General features: G+C 33.0%; 3 protein-coding genes across 4 annotated transcripts; 1 reads left to right on the top strand and 2 right to left on the bottom strand.

Annotated features, from left to right (window-relative positions):
* Positions 1-460: 460 nt before the first annotated feature.
* LOC106075493 (thioredoxin domain-containing protein 17-like) lies at positions 461-5,452 on the bottom strand. 2 transcript variants are annotated; one of them, XM_056005210.1, is made up of 4 exons: positions 5,242-5,452; positions 4,248-4,329; positions 2,927-3,008; positions 461-2,297 (listed from the first exon to the last, which is right to left on the bottom strand). In XM_056005210.1, the coding sequence occupies exons 1-4, from the start codon at positions 5,402-5,404 to the stop codon at positions 2,151-2,153; spliced, it is 474 nt and encodes a 157-aa protein (XP_055861185.1). In that variant the 5' UTR covers positions 5,405-5,452; the 3' UTR covers positions 461-2,150. The 2 variants fall into 2 exon arrangements, with proteins under 2 accessions (XP_055861185.1, XP_055861186.1); XM_056005211.1 differs by having other exon boundaries at positions 461-2,294.
* A 1,045-nt stretch (positions 5,453-6,497) lies between these two features.
* On the bottom strand, positions 6,498-12,753 carry LOC106056179 (vitamin K epoxide reductase complex subunit 1-like protein 1). Its single transcript, XM_013212792.2, has 3 exons — positions 12,360-12,753; positions 10,487-10,596; positions 6,498-8,390 (listed from the first exon to the last, which is right to left on the bottom strand). Exons 1-3 carry the CDS (start codon positions 12,569-12,571, stop codon positions 8,164-8,166), a joined length of 549 nt encoding a protein of 182 aa, XP_013068246.2. The 5' UTR covers positions 12,572-12,753; the 3' UTR covers positions 6,498-8,163.
* A 160-nt stretch (positions 12,754-12,913) lies between these two features.
* On the top strand, positions 12,914-17,631 carry LOC106056180 (thioredoxin domain-containing protein 17-like). The gene is made up of 4 exons (XM_013212793.2): positions 12,914-13,164; positions 15,140-15,221; positions 16,187-16,268; positions 16,382-17,631. The coding sequence occupies exons 1-4, from the start codon at positions 13,023-13,025 to the stop codon at positions 16,448-16,450; spliced, it is 375 nt and encodes a 124-aa protein (XP_013068247.1). The 5' UTR covers positions 12,914-13,022; the 3' UTR covers positions 16,451-17,631.
* The last annotated feature ends 700 nt before the right edge of the window (positions 17,632-18,331 follow it).

Genomic DNA, 18,331 nt, shown 5'->3' with positions numbered 1-18,331 from the left:
AATGATTTTGATGCACCAAACACTGTTCTGTTGTTTCACAATAAAACTCTAATTTTTATCAAGAGGCAAACTTCTAAAACCAGGTTTTGATACTTTTTCAAATTGTCACACAAGTAGGCTATGCAATATGAATATGGTGGATACTATTTAGACGTGAGTCGCAGGCTTATTGTACACTGCTGCTGTAACCATCGTTCTGCCAGGATTAGCTTTTGACAACTCAAGAACAGATGGCTGTCGTAAGTTAAATCCCCTGTGTCTTAATGTCCTCTGTATCTTGATCGAGGACGAGAGCATACATGACTACATAATAAATGTAGGCCTACAGACATGTAGATATATCATATAGCATGGGCGTAGCCAGGATTTTTTTTCGGGGAGGGTTTTGGGGGGGGGGATTCCGACCCCCCCCCCCCCCCCCCCGCCGCGAAAAAAAATTATATATATATATAGGCCTATATGTGTGTGTGTACATAATTAATCTTTATTACATTCTGACCCTTTCGGAAGACGTTTATTGTTTATTGCAGACTCACCGCCCTTGCTAGCAAGGGGGTCTGGGGGAGTTTGCAGCGCTCCCCCAGCGCGGGGCGAAGCCCCGCCGCCGAGCACTATTTCTGGTATTGAAAGCCAACAAAATGCATATTTTGAGGTATCTACAGTGCATTATCTTGCTATTAAAAAGTTTTATTTCAAAAACCTAATGTGCTATTCTTACTGACTTAGACCCTCTCGCGCCGTTCGGCGCATTTTCCGGCAAGCTGTTTCCGCAACTCTTATTTTGCGTAATTCATTTTGTCGGAAAACATGTCCCGCAAAACCTCATGGGACGCTCTGTCACAACATTACTAAGGATTCGACTCCCAGTTCGGCATATGATTTCTTTGATTTAGACCCGATCTCTATGACTGACTCCTAAAATCTGTCTTAGCCATCTTTGTTGAGACACATTTAATGTTTTTTCAATTTCGGCAGATGACTATTCACACTTTATTAATGGAGCCCAGCCACTGGTAGAAATTTGTAACCTTTCTTGACTACGCTCTTGGAATTACATGCCTGTATTTCGCTTTAGATTTTATATCGAAAAGGAAATTTTTTTTCGTCAAATCATCTGTTGAGGGGTTTTAAACTAAAAAATCTCTGTTTTTTTTTTTTGTTTTGTTTTTAATTCAAAACCCCATTTAGCTACGATCATAGAATTTGGTGACTGTAGTTTGCTTTAAAATAATATTGAAGAGAGAGGTTTTCAACTCTAAACGCTCTGTAGGGGAATTTTAAACTCAAAACCCCTTTGGCTACGCTCATAGATTTTATAGTGTGTAACTTGCTTTTTTTTTATATTGAAGAGGTACTTTTTAGCTTCAAACCCCAACTGGAAGGGGGAGGGGGGTTAAACTCAAAACCCCTTTGGCTACGCTCATAGATTTTATAGTGTGTAACTTGCTTTTTTTTATATTGAAGAGGTGCTTTTTAGCTTCAAACCCCAACTGGAAGGGGGAGGGGGGTTAAACTCAAAACCCCTTTGGCTACGCTCTAGAATTTTGAGTGTGTAATTTGCTTTTTTATATTGAAGATGGGGTTATCGTAAATTTTAGAGGGGGTTTTAAAATCAAAATCTTCCTCAACTGTGCTGTTGGAATTTGGGGATTGTTGTTTGCATTTTTTTTGTTTTGTTTTATAGAAGAGGGGGATTTAACTGCAAAAACCTCTGGTAGAGGGATTTGTATCTCAAAACCCCCTGATAGGGGTTTTTAAAATCTCAAAACACCCTGGTAGGGGGATTTAAACTTAAAACCCCCTGGTAGAGGGTTTTTAACTCAAAACTGCCTCGGCTGTGCTGTGGTAAGTGATGATTTAGTATTAAAATCTCACCTAAAATAAACAAAATGAAAGCAAAAATCACTCACTTAATTCCGTCCCCCCCCCTGCGGGGGGGGGGGGGATTTCATTTCGGGGGGGGTTTGAACCCCAAGAACCCCCCCCTGGCTACGCCCATGTCATATAGTCTTATATATGTATTACCACTTCATTCATAAACTATTCTCAGAGGATCTGTGTGTGATCTTGAGTTGTCAGCATGCACAAAGATCGGTTGGCTCCTCCTGTGTCATATTTCGTCCATGATTTTTATTCTGGAATGCCTGTTTTCAAAAGAGAATGCACATACAACATTGTTTGCTGGCAGAGCTCGATACGTTGGTTCTTGCGGAAGCTCGACACTCATCTGAATCGTCGTCAAAGATCAAATCCAATAGGTCATCTCTGCAGCACTGAGCCTCCGTCAGTCGTTTCTGCTGAATAGAGAGAAAAGGAAACACAAGCTCGGGTTTGTGCAATATATTCAGCTTAGATATTGATTGATTGAGAACAAATGTTTTGTTTACTGATTACATAATTCTGACCCAGGCTTGCATATTATGACGAATAAAAGAATTAAGAAAGTAATGTTTAGGACTCACGCCGAACAAAAACAATACATACCTACAGCTGGACTTGATATAGGCCTATGCGAGATTCATGATTATGATCCGTAATTTGTGTGGGGTGGGGTGTATGCATGTGTGTATATATATGTGATCTACTTAAAATTTTCATTCATTGCTTCTTGTTATTGTCCATGCATTATTGAGTGATTGTTCTAGGTAGGTCTATATTTTTAATGGGATAATCCGATTAAGTATCTGTATTCAGGGTTCTTATTCTTTCGTGACAAAATTTGCAAGTCATAGTCTGGGGGGGGGGGGGATACTTTTGATGAATACAGCCAAGGCACTCTAAAATACTTATAGAGATAGTCATTAATCAGAATTCTACTGAATGCATGGTCTTAAATGTCATGATCGAGAGCTAGAGACGCATATTATCTGGCCATGTTTGTATAAATCTAAATATCTGTGTAGGCTACAATAGAGAAAACACTTACTGTACCGATCTTGATAAGTGTTGGTATACACTTTAACTGAAATACGGGATCTACTCGAAACTGATTCTTTGGGTTTTTCCACCTATGCGATAAAGAACCAGTCAAGATTATTATTTTGATGTGCATGAACCAAAAAAAAAATCTGTTAGTTAGGCTTACCAGAAATCTACAAGCTCATAAAAGGACAAAATGGAGAAAAAAAAATCTTATGAAAGAGGACGAAAACAAAAATAACAAGACGTTATTGAACAAAACAAAAACAACTAGGCGTACAACTAAATTGATGAAACAGGTCAGCGAATCACACGCTGTAAAAATACCAGGGCCTATAAACAGGCTATAATAAGCATTTTTCTCAGACAAAGTGACTTTTTGGAATATAGTTTGTCTTTTACGCAAACACTGTACCCGTTTTTTTGTCAATACAATCTGTGGGATTTACGTCTCAAGAGATGATCTTTTCCCTTTGCAATTGCTTGTGTGACTAAAGAGGCCAATCCTTGATACACAGCTGCAGTCACAGGTTGGGCTTCTGTAATCACTAGGCGCCGTTGCACTTTCACCCTTCTTTCTACTACTGTTGTGTATGGCATCTGCAAACCGGGATCCTTCCTTTATGCTCGCTGTCCATTTGAATCTATCCAGTGCCACTTTTTCCCAGCTGTCTTTGTCGATTTTAAAGAGCTTTATGTCGCGTTAGCATACATCAGTATACCGTAAAAGTGGACGACCAGCTGCTCTCCTTTCTGTTTTATCACTGATTGTACTGTATGAGTATTATAGTGTGTCTCATTGGAGAGTCTATTATTTTTCTCTTTTGTTCAGTGTACGTTGATCAGCGAGACTATCCCAGGAGATACGAACAGAAGACGATGAAGGAGGCTCTGTTTATCTCGTCATCTTTCTGCCCAGCTTACGATCTCCAGTTGCTCTGTACTACTCAACATCAGTCACATCAATACCCCATTCCTTTAGGAATGCATGACAATACATCATTTATTAGTAAGTTTGGTTTCGAACCAGAAGATATGAGATTGACTTCGGGTGTTGAAGGATACACCATTGCATTGAATGAAGGACGGACCTTTTTACACCTTTAGCCAGTAGGCCGAATGTAGGACTCGACCTAAAAAAAGAGGACATGTTCCACTTTTTCTGGACATCTGGTAATCCTACTGTTAGCCATAGTGAGTTTATGAATCAATAAGATAATTAAGACATAGGCTATCTTAACATCCTTTACAGATACATTGATCATAACCCTTAATAAAATAATAAGGTTATAAATTAACGATTGTTATAACGAAGGTAAGCTACTCACTTATCTCTTTCACCAACATAACACCAGAAAAAAATACTGCGGCCTTTTGTTTTGTCCAGACTCCCGTGTATAAATGGTTCAGCTACAGATTTGGAAAAAGCGAAGAAAAAAAAGTGATCACGTGCACACATGTACAATTTAGGACAAAAAATGGATCAATATTAGTTACATTGTAATACAGCATCATGTATGTCTAATTACATGATCCTTTCCTTTATAGGCCTATACAGATACGCCTTGATTTGTAACGAGAGTTAGCAATATGCCTACACACACAAGTCTCTCCCAAACGAAGGTGGTAGCTAGAGTGGAGCCTTGAAAGTCATTGTTTTAGCTTTTTCGACCGACCCCCTTTCTTTTTCCACGTGAATTAAAAAGTGTATGGTAGCGTAAATTAGTCTTGGGTCTGATTCCTTCTGCAAGCTCAGCATTTTTTCCATTTGGCATCCGGGTGATAGATAGATAGATAGATTGATCTAATGACAATGTCTTTGATTCCGAAGATGATTCACATGACTACAAAAACCCAGTTGCAACATGCATATGTTACATGCAAAGCCGTTGTCTGCCGAATGTCTATCTATCAAATCTTATCTTATAAAATACTCAGAAAGACACAAAGATAAAGGCACATTCTTCGTCCCATATGCAAGGACAATTTTTTTACGAATGCTCCTTCTTCCCTAGTGCTATTAGATCATGGAATGGGTTGCCTGAGCCAGCCAGGAAAACCAATGACTTGGCAGAATTTAAGTCTTTGGTTAACATGCATGACTAGATGTATGACGTAATCATCTTTTTTTAAAGTAACGTCTGCATTTAATAAGACAAACCATTTAGCTTGAGAAAGATAGATATACGTAATAAAATACTCATTATATATGTATGTAGTATGTATCAATGTACGGTACGCCTAAATTTAGATTTATATCTAGATCAAGCTTAAGTAATCTAATCATGGCGTAGGACTGTGCTCTTTAAATCTTTAGTTTACCTCGAACGCAGTCCGGACACCAACTCACTCCGTTCTGGTCCTTGTCCCCAGTAAAAAACACATAGATACTGTCGTATTGTCCCTTGTCGGCTTTCCTCAGTGCGCTCTTAATCTCCGAATAACCTCGGACCGTGACCACGTCAAGGTGCCTTGTAGGCTCCATTCGAAGACATTTCACACCATCATTAATAATCACAAGTTTGTTTTCTACATGGCGGAAGTGTTACTGAATTCTTTGATTCCAAACGGTGCAAGATATCATAAATATTTGTTTTTAGCACATTCGCAGGAAAAGGTGAGCCTACATTCTCAAGTGTTACCTATTTAAGCTGGATGGTAAATCCTTCAGGAAAACTAAACAAGAGTTCCTGCAGCTAGATCGGGAAGGGAAGATTAGCCTAAAACTAATTAATTCAATAGTAATTAGATTTCTTTGGACATGGGATAAAAAAAAAAGAAGATAACAATCATTTGACTAGTTCACAAAATACCGAAATGATACAATCATTTGACCTGTACTCAGAATGAAGAGGTGATACAATCATTTAAAAAGATTAAAGTTCCCCTTTCAAATCTTGCAATATATAGGGCAGATGATGTAAAGGTCATCTGTTTCTGTGGCACAGGGTTAATAATGGTGTTATGTGGCCAGCTCAATGACCAACCACCTTTACTTTTCCCCAACTAATGTCAGGTACCCATTAAAATTGTTTGGACTCAGAGACACCAAAAGATCCCGAAATTAAAAATCCCAGTCTTTACCAGGATTTGAACCTGGGACCCCCGGTTCGGAAGCCAAGGGCTTTACAGCTCAGACACCATGCCTCGCAATCATTTGATTAGTTATCAAAATGCAGTGATGCTACAACCATTTCATAAGTTCACAAACAGAAGAGATGTTGAAATCTTTTGCTAGTTCACAATATGCAGTGATGTTCCTATACGCAGATAAAACAAACATTTTGAGCATGTGAAGACAAGGCTAATATGAACATTGGCTGAGCTTTTTCTTACTAACTCTCCGAATCGAGTTTTGTTAAAAACATTTATTGATAAAGTGGAAATAATGAAAAAAAAAAGTTGTAACTGTATTTTATTCCAAAAATTTAAACAACCTGACCCCCCCCCCCTTTTTTTTTTGTTTAGTTTATATTTTAATAAACCTAATTCATAGGGAAAAAATTAGTCTTAAATTTCCCCCTGGTTCAAAATTATGCAGGAAGAGAGGAAAAAAAAAGAACCAAAAAAACATGTAATTAAAGAAAAAATAATAATATTAATTTTATTCTTTTGTTTATTACAACAGCATTGTCATGTCCTACAATTACTTTTAAGATGGCAAAGCTTTTTTAATTGGTTAAGTAAAAAAGAAATTCTAATGATTACGACCTAATTCAGAAACGTAGAAAAATTGAAAATAAGCCGAATATTATGGTTACAATTATTGGTCTACTTTTTATATTTACACTTAGGTATCATAGTCTTGTTTTTTTTATCTAAGACATTGACTTTGTGTGCAGTTACATGTACTTTAGCACATCTTGCTATAATTTTATAGCAAAATCAAGTTTGAGCATAGAAAACTGTATTATTTTATCTTATGTTATAACTTACAGACTTCCATCCTCAAAAAGATTATTACAACCTCTGCATGTCAAGAGTAAATCCGTACTAAGTCATTGAATTTTATGGCTTTTTCAAGCAGTATGTTCAATGTTAGAATGGCACTTGGAAAAAAAAAAGAACTCTTATAGGAGTTTTTAATAGTAAATGTAAAAAATATTTGCAAACACACCATTTATGAAAAGGATTAATTAATGTAACTTTAAACAAACAGAAAGGTATTACATATTCTAAAATATATTTTATATTGTTCTTTGTATAAAAGACAGTTCACCTTTTCAAGTTATCCATACTTCCATTAACTGGAGATTTTACATGAAAAACATTGGCATTAATAACTAACATTTTCATCATAGTGAACAACAGACTAAGTTGAATGTGATGAACCAAGTGCAAAAAACGATTTCTTCATATCCAACATGGCTGAACATGTGCCATTATTTTCATTATCATTAATAATAAAACTAAATGGGCATGAAGGAATTAGGTTACAAAAGTGAAATACCCATGGATCCCATTCAACTAGGAAATTAAAAACACTCAAAACAAATGTAGGAAGCATGAACTTCATGGTAGACTAGTATTGGTTGAAATTTAAATACCGGTAGAAACAAAAAAAAAACATTACCAACATTAGTACAACAAAAGTTAAACATTCTTAGCTGGGATAGTATGAAAAGAAGAATGCATTTCTACATATTTAAAATAAAACAGAAAAAGTAAAACAGATATAAAAAAAATACTTTCTAGCTCTTTCTTTCTTTTTGAGATCCTTTTTTTACACACATTTATTCAATAAATATTTCCAGAATATAAATATTTATATATATTATAAAATTATAATAAACAAAATCAATAGCCTATATTCACTACATGTTTAATATTAAACTTTACTACAATTGGAAAGAGGGACAAATAAATACAAAGAGGTAAATTACAAAAAAAAAAGACTATTTTCATAAAACATTTTATAAAATATCTTTGTGCTCATTTGTGAAAAGGAAAATTTATATATGAACGAATTCAAGTACTGTACACAAAATATTCAGCGAATAAATGCTTTAAACTAACTTTTACCTTAGTAGAATAACTATAAAATATAATATAGCTTTTTAAAAACAATTACAACACTAATTGAATGAGTATAACTTTTACAGTTTAATAACTTTTACATTTGCTAAAGACATAGAAGTGTACTGGACATACTTATAGTAGAGAATAATTCTATATTAAATTAACACAACCAAAGTATTTGTGAGCACTGATGGTAGAGGTAAGCTTAGAAAATATAAATCCTGATCACTTCTTCTTTCTGATGGTTTTTCTAATATCCTCAGCAACAGAGTTCTTCAGTTTGACTAACAGCACCAACAGCATGAGAAAGTTAACAACATATGTTGAGACACAGATTACGCAGAAGTCCCTAATGATGTAGAATAATATGTAGCCAAGGTAAACTGATCCTATGTTGGCTAGAATGCTGAAGGCTGTCTGAACCACAGCAGCTGAGGAGGATGGGTTAAATGCTGAAAAAGAAACAACATATTTCATATCAACAAACATTCAAACAGAATCATGATTGATCACATTAACTGTTTCTAAAAAAAAATATTTATTTAATACTTGACTTATCTACAATTCTAATACTTCTTGAATATTTGAATCAGGAATTAGTCCCAAGGTTGAAAGATCAAGTTAGCCAGGCTAAGTGTGGTGGAGGTCATATGGTGTTAGACACTTAGTTTAGTTTAGAAACACATTTTTAGTGAGACATTGGCATAGAGTTAGAGATTATTGATGTAGACTTTTAGGGGTTACTGCTAGGCTCTTGAAGGGATAACATTGCTTTTAGCTACTGACTGTGGCCCATTCTGTATTAAAGTTCATTATTCTTTTTCATCTAGAGTGAACTTAGTTACTGGGCATTGACCCTTTTCATCTTTGTTTGTGATGGTGTATGGTCTTAGTACCGGTAATAGAATTTGCATCTGTAATACATCATACAAGATACCCAAGCATCTAGGGTCATTCTCAAGGTACTGTAGAAATACATCAATACAAGTCACACATACATCCATTACAAAGGTTACAAACACTTAGACTAGTAACATTTATGTCTAGTAGTAGAAAAAGTGCACTTAAGCCTCCTCCTTCCTGAGTCCATTTTTGAAGCAACAGGCAAGGATTCAAAGTTGAGAACAAGAGCAAATAAAAAAAAAAAATTCTAATAAAACAGCAGGAAGACTGAATAACAAGATCTCTACAAACCAATTTCACACAAAGCAGAAATATAAACTACGTTACAGGCTGTCTCCTCCACAGAGTGACCAAAGAGGCTCAAGTTAGGTCTTATATACGGGTACCAGTAACTGTCTACATATGGGCCTCGAGGGATATGTTGCATGATGTTGTGTAGGGGATTTTGAAAAGAATTGTAGAAGGGTACTTGAATGAATTACATTTTTCCCCCCCTAGAAACTATGATTAATTGCAATGCAAAACTTTAAAAGTTTTTTTCACTATAAACATCATTAAAATTGATATTTTTCCAGAAACTCTAGAGCAGAGGTTCTCAAAATTTTTTGACTCGAGGGCCCCTTTTTTTATATATATAGTCTAAACTTGCCACGGACCCCTAAGTGAAAAACTACATTTTTGCAATATAATACATAAGTTACAAATGTAAAGAAAAACAACATTTTATTGAAGGAGTGTTTATTGACTTTAGATTATTATAACTTTTGTTTAAAATAAATATTTAAAAAATTAATGACTTGGATGTAGTTCATGAGATTTTATTGAGTGTATTTATGTCCGACACAATGTTTGTAATGAGCAACTACAATTCTCAACAATCACAAATTTCTAGTCAGTTTCTTTTATTTTTTATGCAATAAATTAACTGCAAGAAATCCACGTTTTACCAAATAAGAAGACGTGAAAGCAGTCAACAACTTCTGTACTCATAATGCTGGATATAAAATTGGAATCTGTTTTTGAAACCAGAATTATTTTTTTCCTCTTTCAGACATCGGTTTAAGTTCCTTGTTTAAATATATTTTGATAAGCTGCTCCTGTATTAGTAGTAAGGATTAATCTGTGATTGGGATCTGAGTTAAACGGTTCAATACCCAGTCAGGAATATCCAAGTGAAGAATGTCTTCAAAACTTTGCTTTAACTTCATCATAGAATTGTAGTTATAGTATGTAATAGACATATTAAACTGTAGTGCTTAGCAAGTTGACTATTATTCAAATTATCTGATCAGATAAACTGGTTTTTATCGAAGAAGTTATTTTATATAATTTTCTTCTTTCTGCTGACCCCTGTGGGTCAACAGACCATAGTTTGAGAACCTTTGCTCTAAAGGTTATCAAAATTCTTTTGAAACTGAAGACTTATTCTACTAATTGGTGTAGCGATTAATGATTATATGTTTACATGCTCTGTTTAAATCAAATTATCAATACACATCTATATTTTAAGAAAAAAAAAACTAACAACAGTATGAATATAAAACTGCACAAAAAGGTTTGACTGAATTTTATTGATGCTCATAAAAATCGACATTTCATACTTTAAATGTTGCTTAAAAAAAAAACAACTATGTTCCTTTCTTACCTAATGTGGCCTGAAAGGCAAAATAAGCCATGCCATATACAGTATTAGGCTGATTCAGAATACTTGTGTTGCTAAAGATCTTATCCACCAGCCCAAAACCTTTAGCATATCTGGAGAAATAAATCAGAACTCTTTCTTTTCACTGTACAAAACATTTTGCATGCCTTTAAAAATATAGGGAAAATATTACCTTCAGTTTTAAATACTCAAGCATTAAAGTGAAAGGTAAGCTAATATAGGTCTGCATTTCTCAATTTATTTATTCTAGGTAATCTCCCTTGAACTTAACACAAACTAAGTAAATGTCTCTGCTAAACTAACTTTCTGAAACTACCCCAACTAGTCTGCTGAGTGCCTTAGCTCAAACTTAAGATTACAGAGATAGTTTGTGTGGAAAAGCAAACTCAGAATTGGGCCCCGAAATGGTCCAATCAGGCAGGTAAATAAGCAAGTTTCAATATTTTCAGCATAAATATCAGAGTTTTGATTTACAAACTATCAACAACCACAACCTTATCTCCCTGCATACAAAAAAAAAAGAGAGGTGTACGTGACAAAGTGCTACCAATATTATTGTAATGTTATACTGACTGATGATACTACATGGTACGAAGAAATATTAATAATAATATTATTACAAATTTAATATTCATATGCATTCAATAGACTGATTGTTATGAAGATTGTTCAGTGTGAGCCTGGCCTGATGGATGTTATTGAATGATCATTTAATTGATGGGTGTTATTGAATGATCATTTAATAGATGGTTTTATAAAGGTACAAAAAATGGCCACCCTAAAAAAACAGTCTCCCAGTTTTTTGTACTATTAATGGTGAATAGTTGTAAAAATGGTGTATTTCTATGAAAAAACTGCTTGCAAATTTTATTTAAAAAATTAAACAGTTCTCTTTCAGAAAACAAAAAAGCAGCCATTGCACCAGAACTTTGCAAGATATAGAAATATTACAATATCAGATTTTCAATTATCTTTTCTTGTTTTTGCAATCTAAACAGAACGGGTGGACAGACAAACCACACAAAACTAATACTACTAATAACTCCTTTTGCCCTTTCAGGAGCCACTAAAAATAATGATGTAGGTTATATCTGTTGGGAATTACCAGCACTATTGTAGTTTAATTTAATGTAACATGATTACCAAATTCACAACTTAGGAGTGAAAATGTTCACTAAATGCAAACTAAAATATATAAGGAGGCCAATATATATTGCATTTTGCAGTTTGCATTTAGTGAACTTTTCACTCCTAAGTTGTGAATTTGGTAATCATGTTACATTAAATAAATTAGCGATAAGAAAGCACTTATAAATTGAAAAAAATTAAAAAGCTATCTCTAGAGATCTATTCTAAGGAGATAAATAGTGGAAGTAAAAACAATTTTATCCAATTAATGAACCAAGTTTCCAATAGAGTCAGAATTTAATGAAAGGTATGTCATTTATTATGATCTAAAATATAAAGCAAAGTAATCTAACGCTTTAGAAAAGCACATCAATTTTCTCCAAATATTTCCCAATAAATACTATTGTTACTATGTTCTCTTTGTTAAACCAGGACAGTGAGCTGATTACCTACTTTCATCATTGATTGTTGCACAAAAAAAGCCACAATGTCAAACCCCTGCCCTAGTCATAGTCCTAATCAGGCTAGTGCCCTAGTGACGCCTAGTCCTAGTGATGCCACTGCCATTCATTCTTAAACTTAATCTTTCATTCATACAGAGATCTATTTCTAGATCTTGATATATTAGATCAAAAATTCTAATTCCGTGTAGAATGTTTTCAATCTAAAAGTTCTAGAGTAGACACTATAGACTCTAGACTAAAATAATCTAAATTTAAAATATTACCTGGAAGTTAGAGCTCGTGAACATGTAACATATCCACTTATATCACATAAAGCAACATAATCTTTGTTCTTTGACTTTATTATTTCTATATAAAGGCCAAATACTGAAATACAAAGTCCGATTAAACATAAAAATAAAGTTGAATTTCGGATTAATTTGGACCGCTTAATAGGAACATCTTTTTTTGTTGTGGAAACTGTGGAAGGGGCCATTTTTGTTTTTAAAGTTATACTTTTTGATCTTCACAATAGATATATAAAACTATAACTAGAGTCCACTTCACAGATGACAGACCTATATAATTATTTGTTCTAGACACTTTAAATATTTCTATAAATCTCTAGATTATTTCTATTTTGTTTAGTTTTTACTTTCATGATTGGAACTAATCATATTTAAGATATAGGTTTTAATATATCAATATAATAAGTAGTACTTGATCTAATCTATATTTTTAATTTCTTTTCTTTCTATAATAATTTAATTATTTTTTTAAATTATTATTTGTTCTGTAATATTTCAAATCAATGTTTTAAATCCAATGCCAAAATAAAAACAAACGAAACTAAATATTCTACAAAAAACTTCTCGTGACCGAAAGATAACACTAATTTATCACTTTATGATTTCTCACGTTCTTTTATATCTTAACCTGAATAAGCGATGAACATGGTCCGCACAATTTCTGTACATGGGTACGAAGCTTTAACAAAAGCTTTAAGTGGAATACAGGGCTCGGTGTATATTTTATTCAGCGGCAGTCAAGATGAATATGGAGTCAGCTGGTGTCCTGACTGTGTTAAAGGTGAAATTATTAAATATTTAAAATATTAGGTATGTTTAATGTTACTAGATTATTAGTAGATACTAGACTAAGTCAGAGGACCAGGGTATAACTTAACTTGACTTAAGTACTAAAAGTATAGATTTAGTAGATCTATTATCTAGATCTATGATGCAAAAATAACAAGTATCAATGAATTGGAGTTGTCTAAAATCTTAAAGAATGTATTAATTCAATTAAGCTTCTAATATCTAAGATCGATTTTAGATTTGAATTGGAGTTGTCTAAAATCTTAAAGAATGTATTAATTCAATTAAGCTTCTAAGATCGATTTTAGATGTCAACAATGTGATCGTATGATGAATGTCAATGTTGTGTTTGTAAAAATAAGAACATAAAACTAAAATGTTATTTAACCTTGGTTAGGCCAATAATAGAATATATGCAATATGCATCCTCTGTTTGGGACCCCTCAACTCAAGAAAACATTAAGAAACTAGAATAAACTCAAAATAGAGCAGTGAGATTCATAACAAATGAATATTCACAATTGACTAGAGTAACACCTTTAGTAAAATCACTAAATTTAGAAAGCCTTCAGGATAGAAGACTTGAAAGTAAAGTAGCAATTATACATAAAACACTGAACCATAATCTTCAAATAAAAAAACAAAATTTAATAAAATACTCAGAAAGACACAAAGTTTAAGGCATATTCCTCATTCCATATGCTAGGATAAATTTGTACAAATGCTCCTTCTTCCCTAGCGCTATTAGAGCATGGAATGGGTTGCCTGAGCTAGACAGGAAAACCAGTGGTGACTTGGCAGAATTTAGGTCATTGGTTAATATGCATGACTCATAGGACATAATCATCTTCTTTTTTGAAGTAACATCTGTATTAAATAAGATAAGATAAAATAAAATGTTTTACATGTTCCTTCAGAGTTGAAGATAATCTACCTTCTAGTCCAAACCTTCCCCAGGACAATAGAAGATCACAGCGAGCATGGTATGAACCCTGGACCATTGAGACAACAGAAAGATAGTCATTATAAATGGCTGCCTGATCGTGGGGCAGATTTATTATTGTTAGTCTAGATCTATTACAAATTTACTACATGACTGATCGAAACTAATTGATACAACTACACTTAATATAAGCTTTGTTGTTGTTTTTTTTAATTTGTATTTTTAAAAAAGACTGTTATAGGAAATTTGTTGTGATTACAACCAAGGACTCAATTAAAAACAATGTAACAAATTTCCGCAAAAGAGAGCAGATATAACACGCAGAAGTTCATTGAGTGACTGCTCACTGATCTATATCTTGATCTTTGTCATGTTCCCTAGTCAATGAATAGCACTGATACAGTCTGACTGCATAAACAAACATGGTTATGCACTGTTTGGTTCTAGCCTTAATTCCATTACAGATCTATTAGCCTACAACTCTAGATGTAGATATTTCATTATAAACTTCTTTTTAGGTCTACTATAAATATAGCCATTGTTTAAGACTAGCAATGGTGTTGATTAAAAAGTCATGTAATCAGTCTTTCTTTGCTTAAAAAAATCTATATATACAAAAACGGACTGTCATTAAAAAAAAGCCAAATGGATCTTCATATCTTGTTGTAATGCTACAGAATCTATTTAATAAACAACAGTATGGTGTAGTTTTTAACAGGAGTTTAAAAAAAAAATTGTCATCATTATTTTAACGGCTATGGATGTAAAACTACATAACATTTGTGTGTGTGTGGGGGGGGGGTGGATATATTTTTGAGTTTTGTTTACTAGGTTTTTATTTTGTTTTAGCATTAACAAATGCAACTCAACTTTGGTTTAATCACATCAAGCATTCCTTTAACTGAGATTTCAATTCTGGATTTTCATTTTGGCATTTAATTCATTCATTCGTGCACCTTTTTCCCATCACCTCATAATTTTTTTACAAAACTTGTTTATATTTTAATAAGCCTTTTTTTTTCAGCTGAGCCAGTCATAAATAAAAACCTTGAAAAGGCCCCTTCAGATGCAACATTTATACACTGCCATGTAGGAGACAGAAATTAGTAAGTATTGCTACATAGAGTTAAATTTAAACTGTGCAAGAAATGTTCTGTCAGTTTAAGTATTGTTTTAGTAGCTGGAGAAAACATTGAAATAGTCCAAATTTTTTAGTACCCCTCTTAGATGATAAATTTTACTGCAAACATAGATTATATAACCAAAAAAGTAGAACAAAGATAAGGACACCTAAGATATATATATTCTCCTTTGATGTTATCCATAAAAAAAAAAAGAATATTTTAAGATCTTGTTTGGCAATCAGAGCCCCAAAAAAAAATTATAAAATCGTTAATGCTTCAAACAACCTTTAGGGCACAATTTTAACATTTTACTATCACAGAGAGAATACAAGTGACTTATAACATAAACATAGGAACTTTAATTTCCTTTTAAATTACTTTATAAAAACTAACCTTTTGAAGTAAACTACACAAGTAATGTATAAGTGAAACTTGCATTTTGTCTGGTAGAGTTATAATGTTTTGATCTATACACATATTATGTTGGACAAATTCCCTCAAGCTTGATAAAAATATATAATTTAGATTAGTTGACATATCTAACATTTAGCCCATTCTTTTCTAGCAAAGATAATCGTGTTTCATTTTCTGTTTTACTTGTCTGATTCTTTGATGTCTGATCTGGTGGCCTAGCTAAGTGGTGGGCTTGGGTAAAGTGATTAAGTGGAACCAATTTAGTTTCACCACCTTGCAAGATTGTTGTAGCTTTGCATTTGGATATTTTCTTTGTTTTAAAAGCAAAGCTCAAACTTATTGTTGCAAATCAAGAGGATAAAATTTTGAGATCTAGATCTCTGTAACTTTTCCAAATGTTGCAAAACAAAAGGATACAATTTTGAGATCTAGATCTCTGTAACTTTTCGAATATTATTTATCATGCACAGGCAATCAAATATTTTTTAAAAAAATTTTTTAGCTTAACAAATTTTATTATTATTTTTTTTTAGCTGGAAAAAACAGGACAATGAATTTCGAAAAGATCCAAAGTTTTTGGTGAAATGTGTTCCTACACTGCTCAAATTTGGCTCAGTAAGTCATAAATGATTTTGTCTTAAAAATTGTGTTAGAAAAGATAATAAAATTGCTATAATTGTTAGCTGTCTTTAATTTCACTGAGTAATTATATTTTTGATATATTCTAGCCCCAAAGATTGGAAGAGGAACAATTGTTTAAAGATGATTTGATCCAAATGATGTTTGAAGAAGACTAAAGAGCAGCTATTTTGAGCATTTGGTGAAATTGAGTCTGGGCAGAGAAAATAAAATTCCATAACTATTTATTGCCTAAACAATATATTTTTTTTTCTTCATAAAAAATGTAGAATATTTTTTCTATGATGAGTGTCCCTGTTTGTGTTTCAATTATTTCTCAAGTTCCTTTTGTAGATCTTTTAACAGAGCATCATGTATAAGGTGGAGTAGGGGAAGGGGGGTCCACCAACAATCTCAGCTTTCCCAAACGGACAGCTTTCATTGATTGATTCCTGTCTTCATTCATATAGTTTAGACATCCTAGTCAGACATTTTACAAAACATATGCTTCTGTCATTTATGTTTAGCCTTTCAAAACATTTTTCTTTATTTGCTTCAAAATTTTTTTTTAATTTTAACATGAATTTCTTGTCACTTTCAAAGAAAACATCTAGACATTGTGTTTTATTGTAAGTACTTTTTTTTACATCTGGCTTTTAATTTGTATCTTTTCATTATGCAACTATTTAACTTTGTACAAAAATGTCTTTTTTTAGAAATTGACACACAAGCTATTAAAAGAAATATTTAAGTTTTCTTATCAAACTTTGTGGTCCTTTCGGGCAGATGATATAAAACTCATCTTTTTCTATGCTAAGGAGGTGGCCTGCCTGGTCGTGGGGTTTGTGCGCTGGACTGTGGTTCAGACTTATCTATGGTCCCAGGTTCAAACCCCCGTCGTCCTGCAGGAGGTTTGAACAAGGAAGTAAATTATCTTCAACTCTGAAGGAACATCCCAAACATGTAAAACATTTTACAAGGACAGGCTGCCTTTATAAGATAATTTAACTTTGTTGTAAAAATATACATGTTGGACATATATGTATTATATACAAGCTTGTGTATATTTGGGTCAAAGGAAATAAAGTGCAGGTGTGCATTTCTGTCATGGGCATTTCATTAAAGAAAGAACTACAATATGACAAAGAGAATCTTGTTGGTTTGTTTCTGCTAATTGTGTTGGCACAACTTGCTCCCCAAATTGTTAATGTGAAAGTAGGCTGTATTTTTTATTGTCTGATTAGACACATTTTTGTATTTCTATTATAATGTACAATTATTCATGAGTTTTGTGTAGGTCTTTAATAACAAAATGTATATCAAAGAATAAAATCAAATTTCCATAAATTTGTCATACAAAGATGTTGTTGTTTTTCAGTGTACTACATTTTAATGCATTTTGTTTGTGTTTTTGTTTAGGAAAAAAACTTTTCTATAATTGAAAGAAACTAAACAGAAAAACTTTTTCTTTCGTACAATCTCATCCATTTTTTATTTGGTTAAGCAATAGTAAATGAAAATTTAAACTGAGGATTTCTTAAAAATATTGTGTCAATGTTGTTCACTAAACCCTCAATATTTTCTGTAATCTGCAAAAGGAAAAAAAATCTGAATTATCATGGGTATATAAAATCTATTCCATTATGTAAAATGAACATGCTAACAAAAAGTTTATTTGCATTAAAGTATACAGATATTATAATACAAAGTGGTTACCTCATGAATATTTAATCATTCCACACTCTGTAATTATGGTAAGGTCTCCTGTCTAAAAACAAAAAATTCAAAGTCTTGTACCAGGGTATTTATTAACATATACATTTGTCTGTTTCTATTATTATTATTATTATTTCAGTAGAATTAAAGTTCCCCCCTTCAGACAATGCAAGGGCAAATGATGTTAAGGTCATCTGTTTTTATAGCCTACAGTTAAGGATAGTGTCATGTGGCCAGCTCAACGGCCAACCGCCTTTACTTTTCCCTACTAAAAATTCCAAAATTAAAATTACCAGTCATTGCCTGGCTTCAAACCGAGGACCCTCCGGTTTGGAAGCCAAGCA

Source organism: Biomphalaria glabrata, chromosome 12, assembly GCF_947242115.1.
Source record: "Biomphalaria glabrata chromosome 12, xgBioGlab47.1, whole genome shotgun sequence".
Classification (NCBI taxonomy): Eukaryota; Metazoa; Mollusca; class Gastropoda; family Planorbidae; genus Biomphalaria; species Biomphalaria glabrata.
The sequence above is the reverse complement of the archived record's forward strand: the minus strand, read 5'-3'. Positions and strand labels throughout refer to the sequence as shown.